Source organism: Camelina sativa, chromosome 10, assembly GCF_030686135.1.
Source record: "Camelina sativa cultivar CO46 ecotype springtype chromosome 10, ASM3068613v1".
In the NCBI taxonomy this organism is placed as follows: domain Eukaryota; kingdom Viridiplantae; phylum Streptophyta; class Magnoliopsida; order Brassicales; family Brassicaceae; genus Camelina; species Camelina sativa.
This window is the reverse complement of record NC_141889.1, coordinates 5151044-5168906: the sequence shown is the minus strand read 5'-3', so window position 1 is coordinate 5168906 and position 17863 is coordinate 5151044. Positions and strand designations below refer to the sequence as shown.

At 32.0% G+C, this 17863-nt stretch overlaps 2 protein-coding genes across 2 annotated transcripts; one reads left to right on the top strand and one right to left on the bottom strand.

The window, feature by feature from the left end:
• Positions 1-2818: 2818 nt before the first annotated feature.
• LOC147935819 (uncharacterized) lies at positions 2819-4093 on the top strand. The gene has a single exon (XM_087470295.1). It carries the CDS (start codon positions 3200-3202, stop codon positions 4091-4093), a length of 894 nt encoding a protein of 297 aa, XP_087326421.1. The 5' UTR covers positions 2819-3199.
• A 9076-nt stretch (positions 4094-13169) lies between these two features.
• Positions 13170-16264, bottom strand: LOC147935818 (zinc finger BED domain-containing protein RICESLEEPER 2-like). The gene is made up of 4 exons (XM_087470550.1): positions 16138-16264; positions 13658-15866; positions 13518-13576; positions 13170-13414 (listed from the first exon to the last, which is right to left on the bottom strand). The coding sequence occupies exon 2, from the start codon at positions 15373-15375 to the stop codon at positions 13885-13887; it is 1491 nt and encodes a 496-aa protein (XP_087326676.1). The 5' UTR covers positions 15376-15866; positions 16138-16264; the 3' UTR covers positions 13170-13414; positions 13518-13576; positions 13658-13884.
• Between the last annotated feature and the right edge of the window lie 1599 nt (positions 16265-17863).

Below are 17863 nucleotides of genomic sequence, written 5' to 3'. Positions count from 1 at the left end.
CCCTGTACTCAAACCAACAAAAGTCAGATGTTTAATTGATGATAATTAATATGAGAAGAAATATATGAAATAGTTTCATTTCTACCAATGTATTACTATCTGAGTAAGTCATTTGTAACAACGACATGTATATAACAAGAAGACTGGACATACAAAAATAGACGTGTAAGTTGCAGTATTACGCCATGCATAGTAATTTGGTAAAGCCTCTTAGGTGGATTCATCTTTGGATCTTATCTAAAGCTTTTTGGATTTGTGTTTTAGTGTAAGCTCGAGTGTCTTAATCGTAAGGTGCCTTTCTTTAACTTTTCCTTTGTCTCTCTCTTTTTTTGGGCAAGGTTTTTGTCGTTTTCCTGACATCTCATCGTATATTGCACCTTAACTCACCATCTAATCGTGCCATTAGTTACCCTCAAAGCTACAAAGATAACTTAAAGATAAGCGTACTTTGTGCCATGAGTGCCTTGTACAGAGTTTTTAGACTTCTTCAGGAGGTATTTCGTTAGTTTTCACTTTTTTGGATCAAGACTTCAAGTGCAGATTGTTTGTTTAATTCGTACCACTATAATTAGGATGTTGTTGATTTCTTTGTAAACTCTGTACCTTGAATGGGTTAGCCAATCCAGTTATTTAATTAAATGTGTGTGAGTAACAACTCAGTTTAAAAAGTTTTTTTTTGTTCATCTATTAAATTCATATTATAATATATTATGAGATCACTAAAAAAGATGTCCAATTTTAGTGGCTTCACTTGTTATATAGTTTCACTAAATTCATATTATAATTTTTTTTTAGATTACACATAAAAACGTTGTTCAGCTTTAGCTTTTAAATTTTCCTATATATATTTTTCTACTTTATTTATCAGACATGAAAATAATGACTACTTGAAAACTATGTATTTAGTTGAGGGTCGAATGGAATTACACTAAACCTAAAAATGTTAAATCAGTGGACGACCGTACTAATAACAGCGTTAGTGAAAGATCGGTTTGTGTCGTAATCGAAAAAAGAAAGAACAAAGAGACAGTGTGAATCTTTAGACAAAGCAGCCACTTACCCTCCTTTGATTTAACGTCTGTACAAGAACCTCATGCTCCATTATCATTCATAACCTACTAGATCGAATCAATCCAACGACTATAAATGATTAGATCGATAGATTTTTATCTGTTCGTTAAATTAAACCGCATAATGGTAAGTGCCGGTTCTTGATAAATGCATATTAGATCGTCGAGGGTTAAGTAGTTTGTAAACATGCCATCATGTTTAACCTTCAATCATATGATCATATAAGCTAATTATCAGTATATATAGCCTATATATAAAGTAGAGTAAAGTAGAAAGTAAAACAAAAAAATTTTGATGATACGAAGCTGTAATTGTTTACTACGACGATAAGAATATTTTATACCTTCGAACATAAACGATGAACAATTACATGGCAAACACACACGTAAAAAACAATTAGGAAATATAGATTGCTTCATTTCATTTTTTTATCTCTTTGTCAACAGAAACGATATATTTCTATTGAAGAAGTTATATGGTTACATAAGATAGATTTTGCTTACCAAAACTCGTTTAATTCGGAACTTCGCAGACCGCAGTCTACAATTGATCCGACTCTAAACTTTTTTTTTCTTCAGTGATTTCAAACATTGTAATCATGAGATTCATTTGATTTTCTTTAAGATATATATGGGCTACATTATAGAAAGTGCTTGATATTGGGAGATTGACTTTGTCAATCGGACTCGACGTTTCTAAGTCATAAGCCTCAATGATATAGATTTACATATGTGCTCCTTGTATATATATATATATATATAAATATATGCATATTGCGCTCCACTATCAAGATTTATGAGGAAAAATAATGCTCTTTTTACATGATGATTATTCACATTATTCTATTTAACAAAAACAATTTTCAGTCAAAATTTATTCATACTAAATGCATATTACTCCTTCCGATCCTGAATACCTGTCGTTTTATAAATTTCACACAAATTAAGGAGGTTTGTGTAAAGACTATTGTAACCTCCCGTTTTGTTTCTTCATATTCACTGTAATAAATATAAATAGTGACTAATCATTATTTAGTCAAATATTGCTGCTGATCCCAATCTTCTTTATTCTTAATAATTTCATAAGTGCACAAGTTTGCATGCAGTTATAGTCAAAATTATGTGTTTTTGATATGCAAATGAATTAATACACATAACAACGAAGATTTTGTTGTTAAAATTCTTCTAAAAATTTGAATATGGAGCCAAAACAAAAATTAAAATTAGTATTGGAGCCAAATCTGAAACTAGTGATCACTAATGATGCTTGTATATATATCCGTAAAACGAAAGGACATGAATCACAATTTCATTCATCATGAATTCTACTTTAGATCTGAATCTTCTTTGTATAGCCAGTGAAAATGAGTTTTTGTTTGATCTTAATCAAACCCCAATCAATGAGGAATTCTCCAATACTGAAGGTGATGATATTGCAATCGTCAATAATCCAATAGCCTCCAACGAATCTCTTCCTGAAATAGATCCAGGTATTAATTTTCAGGATTTAAATTAATTTTGTTTTGTTTTGTCATTGTATTTGTGAAATTTTGTCGTTTACTACTCCATGTATACGTAAAGAGAAATTTTACTACTCCGTGTATTTAAAATATTTCTATGGTACGTGTAAACAAAAGTTGGTACTTGAAAATGCTGTAGTATTTTTAATGCTTTAATTTCTTAATTTTTTAAATTAAACTACAGAGATGGATGGAGTGAAGCTAATGCATGGAACCAATAGAAATCTTTCAAACACAGAACGGCGGGCGATATATAATGCTCTGTTAGAGAGAAGTCAAGATGGGAAATTAAAAAAGTTTACTACTCGAGAAGTTTCTGAATTATTTTTTGTTTCTATTCGAACAGTGCAACGAATTTGGAAACAAGCAAAAGATACGTCTAATGGTGAAGAAGTTAATGTCTCCCACAAAAAATCAGGACGTTGTGGCCGGAAGAGAATCACGCTTGATTTGGATCAAGTGCAGGAGATTCCATTTCACAAGAGAACAACACTTCGATCGCTTTCAATGGGTTTGGGTATTGCTCAGTCAACATTGCATAGGCATGTCAAAGAAGGTACAATTTGACGTCATACAAATGCCATTAAACCAAGTTTAAAGGATGAGAATATGAAAGTTAGGCTGAAGTTTTGTGTCTCGATGTTGGAGAAAGATACTTTGATTCATGGACCAAAATTTGTTGATATGTACAATATTGTACATATTGATGAAAAATGGTTTTATATGACGAAGAAAACAGAGAAGTATTATTTACTTCCCGAGGAAGAAGTGCCACATCGCACATGTCAAAGTAAGAATTATATTGGAAAAGTTATGTTTCTAGCAGTGATGACTCGACCGATATTTGACGAAGAAGGAAACGAGACATTTTCTGGAAAAATAGGAGTGTTTCCTTTTGTTACTATGGAACCTGCTAAGAGGCGAAGCAAGAATAGAGATGCTGGAACTCTAGAGGTAAAAGCTTCAAATTCTGTGAAAAGAGAAGATATCAAAGCATGTTTGATTGAAAAAGTCATTCCGATAATTTATGAAAGATGGCCAATTGAAGATCGAGGGAAGACTATTTTCATCCAACAAGACAATGCAAGAACACATGTTGAGTGTGACGATAAAGAATTTCAAGAAGCTGCTTCTAAAAATGGTTTTGATATACGTCTGATGTGTCAACCTTCCAATTCACCGGATCTAAATATTTTAGATCTTGGATTTTTTAGTGCCATTCAGTCACTGCAACACAAGACATGCCCCAAAACCGTAGAAGATCTTATTCATGCTGTGGAGGAATCATTTGAAGAATATCCAACAAAAAAGGTAAATTATATTTTTTTGACTCTCCAATTATGCATGAAAGAGATCATGAAAATTGGAGGATCAAACAAATATAAAATCCCACATATGAAAAAATCTACACTTGATAGGGAAAATCGTCTTCCTCTTCAAATAAGTTGTGATGTTTCGCTTGTCCAAAACGTCATGGATACTCTAGCATTATCGTCTTCATGAGTTTATGTATTTAAATTTTTGGACTCTTTGTTGGGGGTTTTTCTATTTATCAGTTTTTATGGGTTTATTTTTCTGAAATAAGTTTTGTTCTAAAATTATTCAAATGCTACAAGTATCGTGTTTTGTTTATTATAGCCATTTGGTCAATGATACTACGTACAAGTGAAGAGAACAATTCAAAATAATGAAAAAATTTTCAAAACAGCTTTATAATGCTTTAACTAAAATCTAAAATGAACTTGTATGAAATAAAATAAATATTGTACTAGTAAAAGATAGAAATGTGAAATTATATTTCACATATTTTTTATTACCAAAATAACTTGTAACAACAATACAATAAAAATTATCTGAATTTAGAAGAAATTTGGAAAGTAAATCCTCAACATCTGGAGTACAACTTCTTCTTCTCCAGTTGTAAGATCAAGGTTAAATTCTCCTTCATCGTAGAAAAACAGTTTGTTCAGATCGAAATCACGTTTGACACAATAATGAATCGTGTAAACATGTAGCTCTTCCTTCTCTTGACTTTCCTCTTTCTTCATTTTGTTTGATTTTATAATTTTTGTGTATTGTTAAAAAGAAGAAGCAATGATGGAAACTTTATAGTGTGCCATACACGTAGAAAGATACATAAATATTAAATATAGTCAATTGTTAGCAATATCTAGAGTCACTCATAGGTTTGTTGGACAATTAGTGACAAGTTTGTAATTATCTACTATATTGAAAATGCAGAAACTTATCTAATTTAAGAGGAAAAATGAGTTTACAGTTCGACCTCAAATGATCTCTAGATTCCTTTTATTGAGAGATGCAATGAAGAATGTGTTGTGCATGATGCATGATACATCTCTTTTAAAACCATCTTTCAAAATCAATGGATTAATAGCGAATTTGTCAACTGAGCTTTTAGTTTTCACCCATACCGATATTATGTCTCGTGAAACGATTTCCTTACGGAGGGTATAATAATGTATAAGGATTGAGATGGATCCGTCGACAGAAATTACTTGTGTTTTTTGTCGATCCTTAATCCTTATAATGTCAAAACTTAACATTACATCTTGGTCGAGGCCCATGCACTATTCTTGTGCAATATATGTCAAAGAATGCCAAAATAAGCTATGAGCTCCTTGGCCCAATGAATAAAATCGATCGACATTAGTCACTCTAAAATTTTAGGGCTTGGAAAAATAACGTAGACGTTGAATTATGAATCATATGTGTTTTTTTTTTATAATTGATAGTATGATCAATATGTTAATAGACCAAAATGATATAATTATGTTAATAGACCAAAATGATATAATTCATATCTGTAAAGTACGTACGTGTGTATTTTGCAAAGAAACGAAGTCCAAAGACGTACAAGTTTTCTATGTTTTAGTTAGTACATATATACACTGAATTCTATACAAATGGTTTCACATTCTGCAACTCAAAAAGAAACTTGTCAACTATAGGCTATAGCAATACTGTTGTCAATAAAAGAAGGGATAACCACAAATGTTACTTTCTAGTTTCTACAATAACAATATAAAATAAATTATCTTACTCATAAAGCGATCAAGACGGTAACAATCATTCAGACATCTGAATTTTCTATTAGTATATTTCTTATTCCATAATTTATAGTGATAATTAATGTGAGAAATAGTAACTCTCTCTTTATAGAAAAACTTGGAAACTTATTTCTTCTGGTCGACGGCAACACTGGTTAAGGGTCCTTGAGGTGTAATAATGTCATTTAAAAACTAATAAGTTAGTTGATTAAGTCAGCAATTAGTGTATTTTATTAATACAAGTTGTCATTAACTGATCCTCACAATGATTTAACTCCTTTATTTAGGCCTCCATGATTCAACTTCATATGCAATCATACTGACTTTATCCCATATATAAAAGATATAATTTCCAAACGTGTCGGTAATTCTCTAATAGAAATGAACATAGCTAGCTAGAAGCACTCTCGTTTGTGTTAGGCTATCTACAAGGAGATAAATTTCATATTAATCCTCTGAATGTTAGTTGTACAACGGAACAAATCAAATCGTTGCGTGTCTACTGCTTGAACCCATTATTAACCAATGTTCGAACCTATATGTCGATCGAATTACTCTATTTTTGATCGGTCCATGATCATTTTCATTCCATGACTCAAGATTTTTCTGAAAATTCCATATTTTCCTTATACCTTGGTTTTTTATATTATTGTTTAAATTTTCATACCAACGAGTGAAAGAGAGAGTAAGACAAATCGAAACACAAAAGCTTCAACCGTATTATTAATTATCAACACAACTATTTTAGAAATAGTATTTACTTGTAAAGGGAAAAACTTAAGCGGCCTATTTTAGAAATAGTGTGTGTTATTGAAATTTATTGTGGTTTATAATCAACATATATTATATGAATTGATGTACTGGAACCGAAAAGTCCTTGTATGATTATTTTTGTTGACGTAAGCGGCCTTAACTACCTCTATATGTCCTATCTATATATGTATAAGACAATCTGTCTTAACCACCAAGACGAAATAGGTCAACCGGCATGTCTTCTCCATAATCATAAAGTTCAAATACAAAAACTTACGTTAGGTGAAGAAAATCAATAATTTTTCCTGTTTTATGATATTTTACTTAGAGCTTAACTATTATTATAAATCTCAAAAAATAGCACCAAATGACAAATATGTTTGTACAATCCGACTAATGATGTTAAATAGTAAATATAATTATTGAATAAAGAAAAAGAGGGTGAAACTGTAACTAATATATATATGTTGTTTGTCCAATCGACTTCATGACTTCGTTTGACACCTCGGTACTTACGATAGGGTGACGTCATACCAGAATACTTATGAAAAAATTCCAAGTAAGACGCGTCGTTGGCCGAACAATAGATCAGATGTGTCAGCGCGCGCGTAACCAAGTGGTTGAACACGTGGGGCCAATGCTGTCTTAAGAAAACATGATACGGTCAGTTTCACGTGCCAAAATCCCCCACGTGTGAAAATATTTTTTGTTTTAAGTTTATAGTAAGCCTATATATATCATTGGCTCCACACACCGGCCTCTCCAAATATGTTCACCTCTTTATTTTGTAATTTAGTACTATTATAAACGCAATGTAATTTATTGAAAGCCTTTTACTATATTATTAAAAACATATATTTTCTATGTTTAAAAATTAGTAAACTGGAGTTAAAATGATATGACATTTAGGATTTTTTCACTATTTTACCTAATTTGTTCGATAAACGATAGAAACCAATAAAATAATTTTAAAGGAAAAAAACGTTAGCAGTATCTAAATAATTAAAGAAGTAAAAGTATGAGTACACAGAAATGAGAATAACATTTATAATACAGGTAGTTGTTACTGTTTGTAATTGATAACAAAAAAAATTCGTACCGTACTAGAATAAATACTAACCTAACCCTCGTTAAATTTTAATTTAAGTAATTGATGATAAAACGTTATCATATCGATTTATAAATATAATCACTTCCGTACGTAAACTCATATTTTGTTGAAAAAAAGTACGTACGTAAAACTCATATGAACGATACAGTAGCTTTCAAAAGTATAGACAAATTTTGTGTACGAGAGCCGAGAGAGGTAGTAAACCTAGTCGACAAGCTATTAAGCTAACGATAATTGTATAGTCATTCTGATTCTCAAACAAGTCTAAAAGATTCCACAAAGACAAATATATATAGCTTTGAACAAGTCTTCGTCACCATTTTATCAAAAAACAAAAGAGTAAACCTTAATATATTCGAACGCATATATGTAAATAGTTGTCAAAAAAAAAAAAGAACGGATGTAAATAAATATTAATAATATAGCTCTGCGAAAACATCCAACATGACTCGGTATAAATTTCAAAGCACCTACAATTTGCCTTTGTCACAAAAAGATAGATGACTAATTTATTGAGTAATGATAAAAAGTTAAAAATTAATATATATTATATAATATATAGCAACACTGATAATGTGAAGTTGAAGCTTATACGTTACACCAACTTGAAAGCTAAATTAAACTTTTGTTTCTCTATCCTAAAGCACAGATTGCATTTGAAAGCAATACAAAGCAAACTTTTAGTCGCAATAAATCTAAGAATAATTAGAAGTTTAATTTGACTTGGTTTTCTCATGATGATGACTCTGTCCCTAACTCTGTCTACATAAATCTTTGCGCATCTTTATCCAAATTGCAACAATTAATTTTTAGTTGAATTAGTCCATTCCAACTTATTCTTATTTGGATAAAAATGGGTATACGTATCAGTTACAAAATTATACGTAATTATTTTGTCAATGATAGAATCATAATATGAAACTGTGAAACCTTTAACCTTGTATTAGAACTACCTGTATGTATAGCACATCCCGCTACTGCAATTCATCCTCGGAACCTTAGCATCTACTTGACTTCCTTCAAACGATCAAGAGAAGAACAAACTTATAATTAAATATGCCTACAACCGCAACAAAATGAGCTAAGTCATGTCTTGAAGTAATTTTGGAATACATAATGCTCCAACCAAAATGTACATCTTCAGGTGTGGCTACGAACTTGAAATGTGCTCCAACGGTGTTTGGACTGATTTAACTTCATCTATTCTTTTTCAAATATTTTTTTCTTTCTGAGACAATATTAACAAACCGTATATGGTGTTTATATCCTTATTTATTCCTCAGATTATTTTACAGATTCAAAGTCACAAAGTCACATTTGAACTCAGTATACTCATATATATCAATCATATTCCTAATTGTAAACATATGTTATCAACATTTAAAAAAATATATTAAATTCAAAAAAAACATAAATAAAGTAATATATAAACGCTGTAATTTTCTGTGGTTGATTTTGTATATACAAATCCATAGTTCCACATTATCGAAAAAGTCGATCTAGAATGACTTGATCGGACTTAATGCATCATCGATCATATGTCGATAAGTCATGCCACTATGGGACCTAAAAGTCTGTAGGGAACAACTCATGACCTATTTTAGTTTCAATAATCAGTGGAACTACTCTTTTTGATACGAAATAGCCAAATAGGAAAGGAACGAACAATTCAACTTATGAATCGAGTTTGATTGCTTTTTTCTATTTTCTTTCTTGAAATCAAGTTTGTTTAGTGAAGTAGGAAAGCTAGTGGACAAGTTTGATTCAATGTAATAATATTCAAGAAGAGCATTTTATTCCTAACAATTAGTTATTACGTACATGAATTTTTAAGGTTGACTCTGACTCGCTTTGTCTTCTCCCTTTTGTACTTTCTCATCAAATTCATTCCCACGTGTGACCCACCCAGTGCCACGTGCGAATCTGAATTCTTTCTCGACTTTTAAATCTAGAATTTTAAAATTAGCAAATTATTTGTCAACACTAATTTCTTACTAAGTGTTCAATTTTACTAGATATTGTGTGTAACGTTTCCATTGCATGTCTCCTTTCTCAAGAAGAACTTGATATGCATGCAGCTCTTTGAACCTTACCTGATGATATATTTATGGTGAGCTCATTTTCTGAATTATTTGAAAATATTACATCAAAATGATTGTGTGGATGAACATATCAAAAGCTTTGAAAATCATGCAGTTATCTTTAATTTTATAACATACAGTATCTAATTTTTTTTTATCAGTAATATATTTTCATGTAGAGTTAAAATGTTGGTAATAAAAATTCCTGGTCAAAGCGTCAGCACAATTTATTAGATTAAAATTAGTACTATTAATTTCTAAGTAATTAATTTTAAAGTTTCTATATTTACAATTACTGTTTTTAGACAGTGTGAGAAAGAGAGAGAGAAACAGGCACGTACAGGCCATGTGGGCCACCGACCCAAATCAGAATTCCATACAGTTTTGTCTTGTAGTCACATAATAATTGGGCTTTCTAACATGGCCTGTTCCAAATATCATTCCGATCCACGGGTTTTACTAGTCACGTGTTTCATCACGTGATCAAAAACTTGCTTTTTTCGATTTTAGGTATTTTTTTTCTTACAAATATTGATGGTTTATAAATTTCAAAAAGTAATCATTAAAAATATTTAAAATTTTAAATTGTTATTGGTTTAAAATTAAATAATATCTCTTTAATCAAAAAAGTATATATATTTAAACTCAATAATCATTGTTTTCTTAAAATATGTAAAAGCTTCTAAACATCAATATTTCTGAAACAAAAGAAGTACTTATTTACATTGATAACCAAACCAGTATAACCCTGATTTTTAGAAAAGATCATAAACTCATGATGATCCAAAGTTTAACAAGTTTTTGGTATGATGTCAAAAAAGAAAACGAAAAAAGCAAGTATATGTATATTATATATATATATATATGGTTCATGTAAGTAAGTATGTTTAAAGGTTTATACTCGTATTCTTTTAAGGATGTTATGGAGGTCTAAGTCTTATAGTGAAGACTAGACTATGAATGTATGAAGAAGTCGTAGTTTGCATGAACGAAAACTAGACAAGAATGGTCTTTGCAACAAACTATTGAGAAATAGTGAAAATAACATCTACATCGATAGATTGGTCTGTTTTTTCAACGCATTTGGAAGATGTGGGAAAGATCCAATATTTTCTTCTTTTTTTTGTTCTTTTTTTTTTTTCGTATTGCGTGATTAAAATTGTAAAACATACATTATATATCATGATTTGGTGATTTGTTTTGCAGTGCAAAATTTTAGACATCCAGTTTGTTCTATTTCATAAGAAGAGAAAACTATTTTCATTCATTTGAAAAAGGTTTATATATAAGACATTTTACTTTAAACCGTAGAATTATTTTTTTTTTCATTTTTCCACAATAATAACAATAAATATGTACTTTTATAATGTATCTTTTAAATAGATATTACGTAAATATATAATGCAATGAGTAACATAGAGACCCAAGACTTTCTAATATAATGGTATTTGTAATTTAGTTTATTTTTAACCATTATTGGAGATATCTAATCTTTTTGGATCAAATAAAAGCAAAAATAGACTTATAATTTATAAAGATGTAACGGATTAGTATTTATTTAGCCGTGAATTACCATCCACAAAAGCAGTTGTCTTTGGCTCTTTGCTTTATAGGCGAGGAAAGTAATTAGAGTTCAATGAGTGGAGAAAAAACTGCAAAAGAAATCATTTAATATTTAATTAAATAAATCACATATTATATAAGAAGACAAAACAACAAATAAAAAACACAAAAGGCATGATTTTAGGGGTTTTGGGATCTGTAGTTTAATCACACTTATTTATTTAATTATCATATTGCCACTGAGATATGGTCTACCAATCAATTCTTTTGTCAATTTCAATTATATATTATATATGGATAAGTCACACATATACTGTATTCAGACATATATGCTTATTACCATGGGCTTTTTACAATCATTAACCACGTAAAAATTGGTAGTAATTAACGAGTAATGTTGTTTCGATTTGTCTTTTCAAATAAAGCATATTATATTGATGTTAGGATTAAGATCACAAATTTAATCTAAAACAAACGAGAAAATGAAAATACATATGATTGCTTTATAAACACATTATACTATGACAGAACGTATATAATTGCTTTATAAACACATTTGATTTCTATTTTTTAACACCACTTGATTATTTCAGTTAAGATACAAATTACGAATAAATCTTTGATTAGATTTTTTTTTTTTTGTTGTTGACTAAGACTGAAATTTAACGTCTGTGTGGAATCCAAATGATCGAACAGCCTTTGATGAGCAATAAAAAAACAGCATTTGCACAGTTTCAATATATGTATGGTAGACGGCATATAAAAATTCACATATCCGTAAACAAATTCACGAACGATTACGGCAGCTTATACCTCAATGGGGATTACAAGTCGTGCCAATACGACAATTGTGTCGGCTTCGTTTCTTTTAAAAATGTTTATCTCTTCTTTTAAATTATTGTTTCTGCTAAGAAAAGTTTGTTTTCTCGACCTTTATACAAAATTTAAAGTCGATACTACAACTTATTGAAATAAATAACACAAAGTTGAGTAGATGTATCAATATATATATTTTATATTATATAGGTATCTCTAAATTAAAAAAATGAATGTGAATTATAAATATATATTTTATCACCTAAAGATAACTAATTAATTATGAACCAATAGCAATTTATAATTTTATATTATTCTCAAAATTAAGTCTTGAAGTTTACAAAATAGTAACATTAATTAATTAATTAAATATATATTGAAAACCAATCTTTTGAAATAAAAAAATCTTACAAAAATATATACATCTTTCTCTTTTGTCAACAAAATATTAGATCAGATGAGCCAATGGGAGGGAAATTGTTTACATACAAAACATTATGCAGAGATGTGCACGCATGGCATGCCAAACGATCCGCTTTTACATTTGCATTTTTACAAATAAAAGATAAGGAAAAAGAAGAAAATTCCTCGCTATCCATCTTGATATCATCGAGTTATGTCGAGAACCTCGGCCAGTCATGTGGCGAAGACACCATCTTCACCAAATTAGAATAATCTGAGTAGAACGCCACATTACGGTAATCATGTTCGATCATGCAACGCATAGCCCAAATGAAAGCTTCGACTTCAGTGTGTAAGGGAGAAGACTCCGTCGAAAATTAATAGCTCCCCTACTTGGCGTCGAATCCTGAAACTGGGTGCAAAACCATCCAGCGCTTGCGAATGGATTGTCGGCTTTTCAAGAGCCATCAATGAAGCAACGATAACCTGAAAAGAACATGGGAAGAGAACATACTGGCCCTTGTAAGTCATAACCGAGATTCGGTTACCGTTCAGCCTGGGCATTCGGTTCTTCGGATCGGTTCGGTTCTTGGTTTTTTCGGTTCTTCGGTTCCATCCTCTTAAGATCCATAAGGTAACCGAAATGTTTTCGGTTCGGTTCGGTTCGGTTCGGTTCGGTTAGATGTGGGTTCGGTTTGGTTCGGACACATCAAAAGAATACCTATAAATAACCGAATTAATTTTGGTTCGGTTATATTTGGGTAAAATTATCCAAACAACCAAAAAACCAAAAATAACCAAAAAGATTATAATGTTCAAGTGCCCACATGCCACATCCATACGCTACAACCGTACAACCCTTGAAAAACAACAAAAGACAATCGCCAAAACAATCGCCAAACACATAATATTGTGTTTATGAAGTTCCAAAAAATATAGAGATAAGAGTCTTAAAACTTAAACGAGTACATTCTACAAGCTTTTCCAAGTACTTGATCGGTTGTTCCTGAAACTTCTTCAAGCCCTTGATCTTCAAAGAAAAAGAAAGAGTGGCAGTGTGACAACGTCAAAAAAGAATTCAACAAACAGCCATTGAAAATTTGAAATAAAGATGAGTTCAAAAGATTACGTACATATGCTTGTAGGTTGTACTGATGGTTGTTGCTCCTTTAACATTCTCATAGGTCAAACTCTACAAATGATACAAAAATGAGGAGTTAAGAATCATAATAGTTAATCAACAAAATGAACAAGAATTTGATGCAGAATGTACCTTTCTGAAGCCTATCTTGTAACTCGATATCTGCTAGTAAATCAGAATTAGTGACCACCCCCTATCAATCAAATGTATCTCACACTTAAGCCATTGTTCAGTGCACATAATAACTTCTAATGTGTTGTGAGTAAGACAACTCCGGTAAAGGTCTAGAATACGGCCACTAGTGCTAAAAGCACTCTCTGAGGCAACAGATGAAACTTGCATAGCAAGTATATCTCTAGCTATTTCAGAGAGAATGGGAACTTTGGAGTATTGAGCCTCCACCAGCCAAGCACATCATACTCTGTTCCCAGCATCAGATTTGGAGTTTCACCAGATTCCTTTAGATAAAGCTCCAACTCATTGCTAGCATCATAAATTCCTTTCTGCTGCACCATCTCACGATACACGAAGTCCATTCTTTCATAACCGTGAATCACATCAGGAAACTCTAAATCATCCCTTTCGCTTTCTTGTGCACTCAGATTGGTAGACTGACCTTGAGACTGAGAAGCTGATGTCCCTGGAGTGTGAGCAGCTGATTCATCAATCTCTCCATTGATATATCCCTCAAACAATCTTTTCATCAAAGTTAACACTGATGCATGCATCTCTTTACCGTCTGCACTCCCCTTACCATATATCTGATCAAAGCAAAGTTGCGGAAACTGCATTTTCTTGGTAGGATCTAAGACAACTGCAACAATCAGAAGCATGTTGATGTTCTTCATACTGTCCCAGTACTTATCAAACTTAGCTTTCATAGCTTCTGCCTTTGTCTGCAACTCCAAATCTCGACTATTACCAAGTCTGATCAAGTTCTTCTCAATGGTACATATCTCAGCATAACACTTATGAGAACTCAGAGAAGTAGATGCAGAAACGGCCAATGTTGAGTGATAAAAGATATGAAGAAACTGCACCATTCTATCTATCGCTTCCCAATCAGTTGTAGTCACAGGTCCAATCCTTTGAGTTCCCTCTTTATCCACTATTTCAAGAAAATAGTCGTTGTACAACTTGTCTTCTGCCTCCATCCTATCAAATGCTTTTCTGTACTTGAGAGCTCTTGTTAACATCAAATAAGTTGAGTTCCACCTTGTTTTGCAATCCAAAGACAAGCTACCTCGTGTCACATTCTTATCAACCTCAACCCTTTGCTCAAAAGAAATCATTCTGTTTGTAGATGATCTCACATATTGGACACCATTTCTGATAGCAACCACACTCCTCTGCACTTCATGCAACCCCTCTTTGACAATCAAATTAATGATATGAGCTGCACACCTTATATGCAACAACTCGCCACCTAGAACCAAAGCTTCATTCCCCAAGTCCTGAAATCTTTCCGCAAATTTTGTTAAAGCTGATGTGTTGGCCGATGCATTGTCCGCTGTGATGGTGTACACCTTCTCAATACCCCAATCTGCCATACAATTCAGTAAAATGGTACAAATTGTTGATCCTTTGTGGTCAATGATGTTCTTAAACCCAATGATAAGCTTCCTTAATCTCCAAGATGCATTAATTAAGTGAGATGTTATCACCATATAGCTTGCTCTTGTTGTAGGAGCAGTCCAGATGTCAGTGGTCAAAGAAACCCTCTGCTTAGTCTTCCGAAACACATTCTTCATTAATGCTTTTCTGGTGACATACATTTGAACAATATCCCTGGTAGCTGTTCGTCTTGAATGAGGTTGGTACAAGTTGACTTTCTCACAGAGTAACGCCATGCCAAACTCTCAACAAATGCTAATGGTAATTCAGCCAACACTAGCATTTCATTAGTAGCCTCCCTAAACACTTACTCAGAAACCTTAGCTAACTTCAAATGACCATCAAGGGTTATGGCTTGTTGTTTACCTCGTTCAGCCATCCAAATCTTGTATTGCTTGCATGATAAACGAAGATGTTTCTTCAGATTTGATGTTCTTGAAGTGACCAAACAACTCATAGACGCACCACAGTAATGACATTTGCATTTGTTATTGTTCCCCACCACTCTAGTAAAATGCTTCCAAACACCCGATCTTTCTCTAGGCTTATTTGGCAGAGTAGGAGAACGAGCATCGCTTACTCCTGGATTCACCTTCCTTTTCTTTTCTTTCGCAGGACTTGGTCGTATTGGTGACACTAACTCCTCTTCAGTCTCAGAATCTGACTCAGAAAGTTCCACATGTTCATTCTCACCTTTGTTCTCTACTCCAGTTTTCGAATTATCCATCTACCAAAACCAAACATACAAAACTATTGTTATATCTACAAAACAGGAAAGAACAAAGACTAAGAGAAGACACTAGAAGGAGCTAAAAATAGACTAAGAGTCTAAGACTAAGAGAACAAAACCAAACATACAAACTATTGTTCTAAATAAGAGACTAAGACTAAGAGACTAAGACTGTTAACTAGAATGAGCTAAAAATAGAACAAAGACAAGCAAATACAAAAGAAGAACTGAAGAAGTGTAAGACAAAGAAAAAGAAAAAAAGTCGAACCTTAGTGTGATGAACCGGTGATGTGTGGAGAAACAAAGACGATGAAAGGAGATGATGTGTGGAGCAGTGGAGCCGTGGAGGAGATTAGTTCTCTCTGCCTCTGCGATATGGAAAAGAAGTTGACGGCAAGAAGAAATGAGGAAGACACTATAAGTACTTAAGTAGGAGACAATAACTAGGGTTTTGCTAACAAATTGTGTTTTTTTAAGGCTTTATCGGGTATAGATTAGAAGTTTAGGACCATTAGGCTAGATTACTATATGGGCTATTGGGCTTTATTTCTAATGGATCTAAAATATATAATACATATAAATTTATTAAGGTACCCATTGGATAGCGGTTCGGTTCGGTTCTTACCCGATATCCATGGGTAGTCCGACTGAGATCCATTGGGTTATTGAGTAGGATCCAAAACCGACCCAAAGCTCTTTTTCCGATTCGGTTCGGTTCGGTTCTCTGAATCCAGTTTATTATGCCTAGGGCTAGTTACCGTTGGCTGGACTGTGGAGTCCGCATCTTCACCCTCTTCCTGAGTTTGCTGCTAGAACAATACCTCACATACATCTATAATAAAACCTTTAACTCTATATAATTTATAAAAAAAATACATTATTATTTTTTTGTGTACGTACATTTTGTAATTATCTGTAGACGGATTTTATCTTCTACTCAGAAAGTATAGTATTGCTTACTTTACAAAACAAATGGAAGCTAATTTTGAAAATTCTTGTGGATTGTGATCGTTCAATTATATACATAAACTACAAAGACATACGGGTACATATCCCACAAAACGTCTCAAAAATCTCTTACGTAAGTAAATGAGTTTATAACATATATGTATATATATATATATATGTGTGTGTGTTTGACTGTATATATAGTTTTGTTTTTAGTTACTTTTTCATATATTCATTCACTTTCGTGGTACATAAGTACTATATCACTTTGCCCAAAAAAAAGGTATCACAACCATGGCTACGAGTTATAATCCAATCAACCCACGTACGTTACTATCAAATTTAACCGTATTAGATTCTGTTATTTACCTACAATTTTAGTCTTCTTAAATAAATGACTATACATCAATAATCAAATTTTTTTTTATTCGTTTTCTTTTATCAACAATATATAATATACGAATTTGAACATATATAGTAATAAATAATTAGCGTTCAAATTTAAAGAGTATGGAAATAATTTTGAATACGAAATAAAATAGGCGAGATGGAGGAAGACAAGAAAGAGGAATTTGGTGCTAGGTGTTTGTTTGCAAGCATTAAATAATAAAAGAAGAAGAACTAAGAAAACATTAAATAAGGAAGAGAATAAATATGGGAAGAAACGACACATCCTCTCCGACAAAGATTTTGGAAGCGTGTTAAAAGAAAACCCTATTTGAATTGGAAGGACCAATTTCACTGTGGACCAATTAATAAGGTTCGCAATAGATTGTTTCACATGTTTAAACTTCAAATTATTTTTAAAAATTTGTTTCAAAGGCTTAATATGTATGTATTCCGTATATGAGTGATGTTTTGGGTTATTACTCACTATCCGAGTTCGATTCCTTTTATTTCTTGTGTATTATTGTGTATTAGGGTGTCATTTAGTCGATCGGCCATCAAGTATTTTCTCCATTTCAAATAGTAAAAAGTTTTAATCACATTTGAAATAATAGTGCAACAAAATGGAGCTACTCTAGCTAGCTACCAAAAAAATCGTA

Bases quoted from the DNA above. Each gene is read 5' to 3' on its own strand.
- LOC147935819 (XM_087470295.1), top strand. From the start codon at position 3,200: ATGAAAGTTAGGCTGAAGTTTTGTGTCTCGATGTTGGAGAAAGATACT.
- LOC147935818 (XM_087470550.1), bottom strand. From the start codon at position 15,375: ATGGCGTTACTCTGTGAGAAAGTCAACTTGTACCAACCTCATTCAAGA.